This window comes from Leptinotarsa decemlineata, unplaced genomic scaffold, assembly GCF_025532065.1.
Source record: "Leptinotarsa decemlineata unplaced genomic scaffold, Ldec_3_MD MMD2_tig00026328_RagTag_RagTag, whole genome shotgun sequence".
Taxonomy (NCBI): domain Eukaryota; kingdom Metazoa; phylum Arthropoda; class Insecta; order Coleoptera; family Chrysomelidae; genus Leptinotarsa; species Leptinotarsa decemlineata.
The window spans coordinates 36432196-36443775 of NW_027412688.1; the positions used below are offsets into that span (position 1 = coordinate 36432196).

General features: G+C 34.6%; 2 protein-coding genes across 2 annotated transcripts; one reads left to right on the top strand and one right to left on the bottom strand.

The window, feature by feature from the left end:
• The first annotated feature begins 1905 nt into the window (after positions 1 to 1905).
• On the top strand, positions 1906 to 9646 carry Alg7 (Alg7 dolichyl-phosphate N-acetylglucosaminephosphotransferase). The gene is made up of 3 exons (XM_023157509.2): positions 1906 to 2117; positions 2172 to 2729; positions 8214 to 9646. The coding sequence occupies exons 1-3, from the start codon at positions 1930 to 1932 to the stop codon at positions 8701 to 8703; spliced, it is 1236 nt and encodes a 411-aa protein (XP_023013277.1). The 5' UTR covers positions 1906 to 1929; the 3' UTR covers positions 8704 to 9646.
• Positions 4132 to 7207, bottom strand: Mgat3 (beta-1,4-mannosyl-glycoprotein 4-beta-N-acetylglucosaminyltransferase). Its single transcript, XM_023157507.2, has 2 exons — positions 6211 to 7207; positions 4132 to 4924 (listed from the first exon to the last, which is right to left on the bottom strand). The coding sequence occupies exons 1-2, from the start codon at positions 6984 to 6986 to the stop codon at positions 4456 to 4458; spliced, it is 1245 nt and encodes a 414-aa protein (XP_023013275.2). The 5' UTR covers positions 6987 to 7207; the 3' UTR covers positions 4132 to 4455.
• Positions 9647 to 11580: the final 1934 nt, after the last annotated feature.

An 11580-nucleotide genomic window follows, 5' to 3' on the forward strand; every position in this document is an offset into this window, starting at 1 on the left:
ATATTGGTTTTGTGATTATTTTTTCCTCCTTATCACGCTAAGGATAGATGAAGGTGGATATTTCTTCTATACAGAGTGACGAAAACGCAAAACGTTAGTTACACGATGAAATACACATCTCAAAAAAAACTCTAGGAAACAGCAATTAAAATTCATGTAGCTTTTCAGGAACCTTGTATATTCCTTGAAATTTATGAAGATATTCTTAATTATTATCTCAAATATATGGTAGTTTCCGAATGAAATGTACATTTTTTAATTACGTTTTAAGAATACGAAAAACGATATGCCTAGTTAGTTTTATTCAGAACGGATCGTTTTCTGCACCCTTTGTAATAAATTATTCTGCGAATTCAGATTCATGAATGAAAACTATTTCAAAACCAACATTAACAAACAACTCCTCGAACATTCTTTTGAATCTTTACATAAATATATTTAAACAAAACTGTAAGTTTAATGTATACCTATTACTCTACTTATGTGATTGTATTTCAATATAAATTTTTTCATTTGATGATTTCAATATATTTTGGTGAATGCTGTCATTGTATATCAATATGATATAACAAAGTGTTACTGGCTGGCTATTCACTATGATTACTTTGCTTCCGATTGATTTTTATTTCTTTGTTGAAGGAGGCAAGTTACACTCTCGAAAATGTTCTTGTTAACTTCTTTTAGTAAAAAATACCCAAAGAAATGAATCTGTCCGTTTTCACTTCGTTCAATAATAAACTGTTCAAAAAATAAGGTGACTTTTCAAATTTCGCGGAACACCTACATTCGTTTAGTGATTTTTAAATTTCTTATGTTGATACACTCGTCTCGAACAAATGTTCACAGTTCCAGATGTTTGGTATGTTTAGTTTATTGGTGAGAGGCATGAAAGTTAGAAGTGTTTTTCGTAATCAACAATTTTCTGTTATCGAAAAACGCATCAGAGAATTTGCATTAAATTTTGTGTATAAAATGGAATCAAGTGCTGAAAAACACTTGAAATATTGACAGTGGCATACGGTGATTGTACTCTGAGAAGTTCAAAGTTCACCCTGGACGCCCCAGCACATCAACAACCGATGAAAATATTGAGAAAGTGGAGAAGATTGTTATGGAGAATCGTCAAATCACTATTAGAGAAGTTGCTGGGGATGTCGGCATATCGGTTGGCCCATGCCATGCAATTTTTTTTTGGGAATTTCTGTCATTAAGCGTTTCTATTTTTGATCGTTTGGGAATTCCTGCATTTTCTGTGACAGTCAACTTGCCAATTTAAATAAATATTTTCATGGATTCACTAGTCATTATGTGGGATTGAATGAATTAATATCGCAATAAACAACTGATGTCTAAATGTTAGTAAATACAATACGGTTTTTTAGGTCTTGATCAATATTTTCCCTGAATTTGACGTTGCGATTGTACAATATAGATGTCGCTCACTTCGTGATCTCCTTCAAACTATGGAAGGTAGAGGTAAGGAGAACCATCTCTGTGTATCAGAAAGTGTCTATCCAAAGCAATTAAATTAAGGAAGCGCCACTGTAGCAAGACTATAAATTTCAAATAAAGCGCTAAAAGCTGAAGAATAAGAAGTGCTAGCTTTTCAAACAATAACTCATTGACTTTCAACGTTATCTCACAGTAACATTGTTAAGTTTCATTTTCAAAATATTATCCGATTACGTGAATAGTTATTAGAAATACTGAATATTCGACTCAGCATACTTCACGTTCTCTATAATTGTTAAGCTCGCATCGGATCACTACTGATATTAGCGCCATTTCGATAAATTTTGAACTGTAATCTGTCGTTTACAGCTAAATCACCACTTGAGATGATCTCCTTACCTCTAACCTTCATTCTTCGATAAACGGCCCTTTGACATTCGACAGGGTCGATAAAAATATTGACAACTCATTTAAAAAATGGCGGCAGACGTAAACACAGAGATAACGTTCAATTCGGCAAGAATGTGGTTCCCAATAATTATAAACACGGTAATGTCTATCGTCGCCTACTTAGCGACAGTAAGAATAATTCCAGGAATAAAAGACAAGTTCATCAAAGCCAACTTGTTCGGAATCGACATGAGCAAGACGACCAGTGAAAAAGTGTGAGGTTATCATCTGTTGCATCACTTTTCCAATCTAAAAGTTTCGAATTTCAGGCCTGAATCTCTGGGCGTTATATCGGGATGCTCTTTCCTAGTCACCATGTTTCTGTTCATACCGATTCCGTTCGGGAACAGCCTTTTCAACGGCGATTTTCCTCATGACGAATTTGTGGAACTTATTGCAGCGCTGTTGTCCATTTGCTGCATGCTCCTGCTCGGTTTCGCAGATGACGTTTTGGATCTGCGCTGGAGACACAAACTACTGCTTCCCACCATAGCATCCTTACCCTTGTTGATGGTCTATTATGTCAATTTCAATTCGACGACTATAGTCGTACCAAAACCTTTCAGAGACTTTTTCGGATTCTCTGTGGACATTGGGTTGCTTTATTATGTTTATATGGGGATGTTGGCGGTTTTCTGCACGAACGCTATCAATATTCTTGCCGGTGTGAATGGATTAGAAACTGGGCAAAGTGTTGTAATTGCTTTATCAATTATCATCTTCAATGTGATGGAGTTGAATGGAGCTCTTTGGAAAGCCCATTTGTTCAGTCTTTACTTCATGTTGCCTTATACTGCCACTACGCTGGCTCTGCTGAAACACAATTGGTAAGTAGGGTTTTGTAGGAATAATATAAGTAAGATATTTCACCTAAAATATGATTATAAACTTTGAAGTTAACACTTGCTTTGCAGTTGCATTCAAATTACAGCATCCTTTTTATGAAACTTGTGAGTTGGTTGTTGTTTACAGATTTCTGTAACTATTTTAGTTGATGTTGCATCCGATAGATGGACAGATAGGACAAGGTTTTGTATTCTATTTTTGATGACACAACTTGAAATGATTTCTGAAGCATATTCAATTCAATAACCATAAAATACGTTCCTGGTAACTCTTTGAAGTTTTGGAATGCAGATTATGTAAAAATATGATTCAAGAAATTTGAAAGAGAGGGAGAATGTAGCAAAAGTAACAATTCATGCTACAGTTTCTTCCCAAATGGCAGCGATTTAAAATCTGCATTTAACATATTAACCCTCATTTCTTCATATAAATATAGATGTAACCCCGTATAATTTTCATATAATTTTAATTTAATACAAGAAAACAAAATAGAAGTGTGTATCTGTATAATAGTCGAGAGGACTATTGCCGAAAGGTACTGAGAAATGGTAAGTTTGAATATTTCCTGTCAAAAATGAAAATATTCCATATACTTCTAAAAATCATCTCTGTTGATTAATTCATTTCAAAACACATCAAGTATTTGCTGATAGGTGTACTTATTTTGAATTTAATTTTTCATTCCTTTGACATTTTCTGTGTATTTTCCGGATATAGTTATACTGGCTCACTGAACAATACATTTAAGATGTAATTAAGAAGAGGCAATTTCACCTGTGACTAATATTTGAATGTGACTTAAAATTTCTGGCAATAACCAATGTTTTCCTTGTTTTTGACGTCTGAATTAACAGACCTAGATGTCGTTCATTCCGTGCTCCTTTCAAAATGAATGTTGACAAGTAATAGGTGAAGTAAAATATGTATATAAACTCTTCTGGGGTTCATCCCGATTCGATTTTGTTAGAAACTCTCGACGTGTGAAATGAGTTGCCCCAGCTTTGAACACATGTTGATAGATGGAGCAAAAATCGTTTCCAAATGTAAACATTGGTGTGCGCTAAACATCTATGTGAATGGAATGCCAACAAAGTACATCGAATCAGCGAATCTCTTTACTTTCTGAAGAATCAAGAGCGCCGTGTATTGAGTGTTTTTGTCGAATTATTTTACATAAGGGTTCAAGTGATTACATCACAGTATTTCTGTGCATTTTGGTTAATTCATTCATGAAAGACAGTAGCTGTCTACAGACTCTTGTAAACAGGTTAGGTTGACTAGTTACAGTTCTTCAATGTATCTTGTGAAAGGTAGATGTCGCTAGTTGTATCAGTTTCTGTTCTGATGATTAGAACAGAAAAAAACAATCTATTAGAGAAAATTAATTGTTCAATAGTCTATATTCAATTATATATATATAATTTTGACATATAACATAAAATAAATAATAATCATCAATAATAGTATAAAGATTATAATAAAGACAGAAAGGCCAACTTTTCTCATAAAAAAATCTTGTTTATCTCCAAACTTGTGAAAGAAGTTATTACTGATGATTTGAAAAATAACTTTTTATTTTGTTAAAGATAGTTTTGGCACAGCCTATTGTTTTTATCAAAAGTTTGGTGAAAAACAAACGAAAATTATCTACTAAAATCACTGAAAAACATAACCTAAATCACAAGCAATGAAACGTTCAAACGAAAACTATCCTTCATAATAATCTAACTTTGAATAAAAATTGACCATCAAAAAATCATACTTCCAGTCGTGCTCGATCACATATTTTGGTGCAAAATAATTATCCTGGTACCTCCGAGACTTCTTCAGCTCAGATTTACCATCTATATACAGCCCATTCTCAATCAAATCCTCTATGTAGTTCTTGTCTATCTTTCCATGCTCAATCTTATCCCAGTCGATGATGTTCTTCGGTTTGCTGGCTATAAATTCCACTACCTGTGCAGGGTCATTGCAGTATTCACAGAACCAGCCTCCGTAGTGGTTGAGGTCGCCCAAAGTCAGACCCTTGTACAGAGGACTTGACAAAGTCTTATTGTCCGTGAGCAGTTTCAGTTTGTTACTGAATGACTCCTTTAGGAAGGACATGGTGCAAGCACCACCTCCGGTGATGGTCCTGAAAGGGTGGATCCAAAAGAAACCGAAAACTGACCACCTAAAATGAAAAAAATGAATTGACAACTTTTGAATGATGAACCATGCATTTATAAGACAAAAAACCATTATTGAGGTACTTGAAAAGATGCAGTGAGAAATTTTGTTAGTTTGTTGAGAGGTAAATAAATCATTTCACAGATTTATTTAACATTTTTATAGAATGAATTCATATTAGTGTTATTGCTGTATTATGCTCTGGACCATTCTAATTTGACTGATATTCAAAATATTATAAAGTTTTATACTCTTTTTTTGTGTTAATAATCTTCAATAATCTGAAAAAATAAAAGCTAATTCAATAAAGAATCTGCTGAAGTGCAGTAAAGGGCAAATTGAAAAGTTCACCCCCTGTAATATAATCTACTGGAAAGTCCAGTTAGTCAGTAACTTGTCGTGTTCAAAAATTTTGTTTGCAAAAGGATTGTTTTTCAAAATGTTAACCACTTAAGAAAGCTAAGTATTAATAATAAATTATTTCAATTGTTTTTCCAATTTGTAGGCAAAATTTATACGACAAGTTAGTGACTAATTGGACTTTCTAGTAGTTTATATTAAGTAACTTTTCGGGCTGAACTTTCCACTTTGCTACACTTCAGCAGATTAATACGAGTAACAGATGGTTGCATAGAAAGGTTATATTTTTCTAGTTTGTTCCATAGAAATACTAAACCCAAACTTTCTTGAAAGTTCAGGACAATTATTGTCACATGAAAAAAAATTGCGGCAAACTCAAAAGTCCTTTATTTTTTGAGCAACTGAAGATTTAGTTATACCAACAGTTGAAGTCCATTTTAAATGCCATGGTAGATTTATTTATTTCAATATTTTCAATCTGATACAAATAATCAGGCATCCATACGGTGGGGATATATTCAATAAGAGATCTAACAATGAAGCAGGACAGAAGTTTGTTGTGTTAATAGAAAAATCCAATGAGGAGCATATTACAAAACCCAGTATTTTCAAAGATCGAGACATGATGTTATTGAAATGGGGGCAAAATGTCAATTTTTTATCAAATTTAAAACCAATCACTTATTTTCTTATATTCAGCATAAGATCATTTTCAATTGCCCAATGATAAAATAGATCAATTATTGATTGCAGTACTGATTAGATTGTTGTAAATATTTTGATCCGAACATGTTACTTCTGATGGTTCAGAAGAGTGACAATAGGTCCTTTTTTTATACATGAAAAAAAAAGCCAAGTAATGAAGTTGCGAACAAAGATTGAAAATAATGAAATTTTACCACTGGAAAACATATTGAGAGTGATTTTTACCTGAAGCGAAACTTGATTGGCTGTGGCCAGTGGTCATGGAACTTTAAAAAAATCAAGGCATCCTTGTTGGGTATCTCGTTGGCACTGCTTGACAAAATAATGTCATCGTTTCGTAGATTTTTCAGGTACCACCTTACTTTTTTCCACACAGTTTCTCCGTCATCTTTCAGATAGAGGATCTTATTTTGGTGTTCCTTGCAGAAATTGTTGTCCAGTTTTTGACGCAAGTAGTCGCTGGTGTCATCCTCATAGAGGATGAACAGGTCCACGATAGCACCTAATTCATATATCCTAATATCAGTGACGAACTCTGAGAACTTATCCACCTTGAAGATGTAAATCAGCCTCCGTTCGAACGTCCTGGGCCCCCTGATCTTGAACGGCTTCCTACTGGTCAGCAGTGCTCTCCACAGAACTTCTGGTTGCCCACAGTCATTTCCATGCCAGCCAGGCAAGCACTGACATCTCCAGTTGATACCCTTGGCATACTTCATAGAAGACAAATCAGTTCCGTTGATAAAACACAAGCTTGAATTAAAGTCGACGTAACTCTGCCTGGTCTTTACGGTTTTCAAAATGATATTGCTATCGAGAGTGTGATATGTGTTTCGAACTTCTTCTGTGTCTTCACTACTCCTCAAGAAAGAAATCCTTCCATTGGATTCTTGTTCGCTGGGAATCAGCTGGACGTAGAAAAAGATTAGTAGTAAGCATACCTGGCTCAGGAGGAGTGCCCACAAGGAGATTTTCTTGAGGTTCCAACGAAAGATATACATTTAATTTTTTTTAAGCTACATAACCTATTTGTCTCACTTTCCGAAGGTCACACTTTGAACGTGGTGGTATTTTGGTAAACAGGCGTTTGCCAGGTTTTGGATTTCATTGTGATTAAACCACCTGGGAAGGGAAAGGAACACCCAGGGTGATTTTGAATTCATAGAAACATGTCGGTTTTTCTCATTTGACAGCGGTGGATTGACGATTGACATACGTAATGTAACATATGACATGACAGAAAAATGTCATCTGAGATAGAGACAGCATTCGTCTCGCATGTTTACATTGAACATCTTACATCACTGTCTAAGAAATGAAATTCTAGTACAATTATTCTAAAAATATATATATATTTCACAGATATATATTCAATACTGTTGATTTCATGGGAGTGACAATGCATAAATGCCACGTATTGAGTGCTTTGTTTAGTATAAAAAAACAACTTGGTATAGGAGAATAGTGAAGGAAAGGAAAGGAAATAATTCCAGAATTCCCTGAGAAGTGTGTTGAAGAATTTTGAGGTATTATTGGTTGGTCGGTTAGTCAAATATAAATAGGTGAAACAATTCAATTTAAAATTAATTGGTTCAGCAAATATATGTGTGATTATACTATAAATACATAAAATAGTATTTATGTGTATGTAAAACAAGAGGCAAGGGGAGTTATTCATATTTATATATCTCAGAAATTTTAATACCAAATGCCATTTGACATTTTCATTGTTTTCCTTGAGTTTTGCACCCTCCCTTAGTAGCGTAGTCTCCTCGAATATTTAGAAGGTGACACCTCTTTTGTCGAATATGTCACCGAAGGGAGTTTCATTAATTTAAATTAAATTAAATTTAATTTTTTTTTTCATTAATTTAGCTTTCAGCCAAACGGGTTATCGGCGAACACAGAGCAGGTGATATAAATGTATTCATGAAAAGCACGGCAATTCTAATCATATTACTCATTGTTTGTGTTCTCGACACAAAACAATTGTATTTTATGGAATTGGTTGATACTTGAACATTTATAACGTATTCAAGTGAAACTTGATTGGGAAATTTTTACTGGATGTGTTTCGCTATACAATAGTTTCCTCAAGTGTTTTGAAAACGTTTGTGGACGCTATTGCGGTTTTGTAAACTGTTCAGAGAAAATTTCACAATGAAGTGTTACTTGAATATAAAAAATTGTACTGCCTATAAAATAATTGAAACCTGTTATATTTCCAGGTACCCATCGAAAGTCTTCGTTGGCGACACATTCTGCTACTTTTCTGGTATGACTTTCGCCGTCGTCGGCATCCTGGGCCATTTCAGCAAAACTACTTTACTATTCTTCATCCCTCAAGTGTTCAACTTCCTGTACTCCTCTCCACAGCTATTTCGCCTGATTCCCTGTCCGCGGCACAGGCTGCCGAGGTTCAATTCCAAAACAGATTGCATGGAGATCAGTACGACTGTGTTCAAATACTCGGAGTTGAACCTTCTGGGAAAGTTCGTGATAAGTCTCTTCAGGATGTTCAGGTTGATCAGGTGGCAGGAGACTAAAGACGGATGCGTTATTACTAATAATCTCACTTTAATCAATTTGGTACTGCTATACTTAGGTCCATTGCACGAAGCAAAGCTGACCAGCGTTCTGATAGCCATTCAGGTTTTCTTCACAGGTGTGGCTTTTGTGATTAGGTATCCCTTGGCGTCTATTTTTTACGATGTTTAGGTGTTGTAGGTGTGAATTTCTAATCTTGATTGGGGTAAAATATGAATTTCTGACCTAGTTTCGAATGTATCTTTGACACAAGACGAGTGTTGCACCATACTTGACGGTTCATTTTGCATATAAAAGTTATGTGAGGTAATAATAATTCAGAGATGCTGTCAGAATGTATAATGGACTCAGGTATAGGTCTTCTAGTATCCAAATTAAAGTCAGAGTATATGACTTTCGTTTCGTTTGTCTTTATTATTTGTAGAAAATGCAGACCTGTACGATATGTATGTGACTGCTTATTTTGGAAAGATTTCTTTCAGAACAACCCCATAGCTTGTACGCGTATATATTGTATATAGTGTGAAAATAGAAGTAACTTATTTTTATAGCTACCACAATTTCCAAAGAAAGAATGACTGCTTTATATTTAAATATTATTTTAGAATAATTTTATAAGGCACCTCACCTCGTCTGCAATTAGCTACATCCTATTATTTATTGTTATTATGTATATAATGAGGACAACCTCTGCGAAATCAAGGCAAATGAAAGAAAAATCTAGTCTGAAAATTCTGATGCCAATGACCATCTCATTTGGAGTTGTAAGGAGTTGAAAATATAACGAATTAACGGCACACACACACGGTGAGAGCGGAAATGTGGTTTGACAGAATCAAAAAAGGCATATATAAAGTCCTTCGATCACTAATACTGATTCTGTGGAAAAGCACGTGCAGATTTACAGCTCCATCTATAGTTTAGGACGAGGCGCAAAAATGTAATAAGTTTTTTCGTTTTAGGTATGCCATAGAATTGAATTGGATTTGATTCTTGATACATATAATTGAAACTTGGGGCTACAGTAAAGTTAGGAATTGATTTTTGTAGTATATTATGGAGGTGATAATGTTCTGTTTTTATGTTATTTTCAATAAATAGATCTTATTTACCATGACTGCATTATTTTGTTCAATCGATATAGAATACTATATAGCTCAGGGACTTGATAATGAATATTCTTGAACGCGCATCAGCATAAATGACACACTGGAAATAATTTTGAGGAACGGGTTTTTAATGAAAATTATATTATTGAAATATTGAGGATGCCTGCCTCAGGATAGATTTCTACAAGGTATCAGCTTTCATAAACTATTGGACAAAAATGTAGGGAACTTTCAATATATACGCGCTTCCATGGTGGAAATCTGCTGTTTCGCCGAAGGTTACTTACCCTATCAGCTCTTCAGTGTCAAAACCTTGATAACATTATAAGAAAAAGCACCCAACTCATTCATAAATTTATGACTCTATGTCACGGAATGAGTTTAATCTACTCATGTCATCGATGACAGTACGTAATGACATTCATTCACTTATTTGATTCAATCCCAGCCATAGGAATCTTGTTTGGATTGAAAGGGATATATTTTCGGTGGAGAATAATTTTTGGGAAAGCTATATGAAACAGAGTAGCTGTTTCTAAAGGGATTTTCTTCCAGTTTGTGCCTGAAAGTCACTTCTTTGCATGATCTACACGTCTTTGTATACAGATGAATTTTTGAAATCGATTGCTTTCTTCCTTTCTTGGAAGATTACCACATTTTTTCGTATAAAGATGGAGAAGTAGAAAGCCAAAATCTTTCTTCGACTTTAGAAAAACTCCTTCGTTTCGAGAAATTAATTTACTTTTTCCAAATGTATGTGATCTAACGTAACCGACACGGTTTCAGCAACTTTGATGACAATAGAGTGACTTTGCTTGTCCGATTCGCAGATCATATGATAAAAAGCGCTTAATATAAACTTGATGGTCGCATAGACTTCTTGCACTATCTATTTTTAATTCGGACACCGCTCGAACACGTGGTTGCAGCAACGAAATTATTTTTTAGGATACTACCCACACACGATACAAGGTCTTCTTTAGATAACCCTCTCAACATTGTTTGTTAATTCGTGTATTCTAATCATGTAATTATAATAACATCCAATCAACTGAAAGTGAAACGTGTGTAAGATGTTATTGTGAACGTTGGACCCCATTTTCCAGGAGGTTTATCGACCGATTTCGTAAACATTTTTGTTTTCATTCTCTGCGTTTTTTTTTCACCAGAGAAGATTGTCCCTCGAACAGAAGATGACGGAAGATGCGGAAGAATATAAGTTTCTCAGATTCTGTGGCACAAAATAATGGTTCGAAAATGGCTGTCGCAGATAATAATGTGGGAGATAATTGAACGGATACTCAAACTGAAAAATTCATAACACCGAACAAAATTCCTCCTATATTTGTTTCAAGTCCTTGAATAATATGATGATAGCTATAGGTGATTTTGTTCCCTGGAATTTTATCTTACATGCCACCAACGAACGTATTGTTTCTTGGTGCCGATATTTCTGATGAAAAACCAATTGAAACCCTATTTTGGTTCTCCCCTCTATATTTCTTACTTGGACCATTTGATAGAATATGTAATTCACTTTTCAACGATATAACACAAGTGACCATTTCCTTTGAAAATTACGGCGTACGAGCTTTGTACGGGGTACATTTTATATTAGTGTCAAAATTATTCTATATGTGGCTGTATACGTTCTGCCAAAAAGTAGTTGGAACTTTGTTTTGTTGAACTTGGTTTAACATTCGACTACATGGATTACGATATTTAAACAAAGTTGTGATTCAAGTGAGGTTCAACTGAGCCTGGACATAAACACCAACCTTAGAGCAATGCCCGTAACATATAGAAAATGTGTCATAGTCTCTATATCTCTGGAGTACAAAATTGATAAAGTTGATACCCGGGTTTGTCAATAAGCTCGACCAACTCGACAGTTTAAGGTAGATAGCTGTCTGTAGATGCTACTTAGGCTCCATTTATG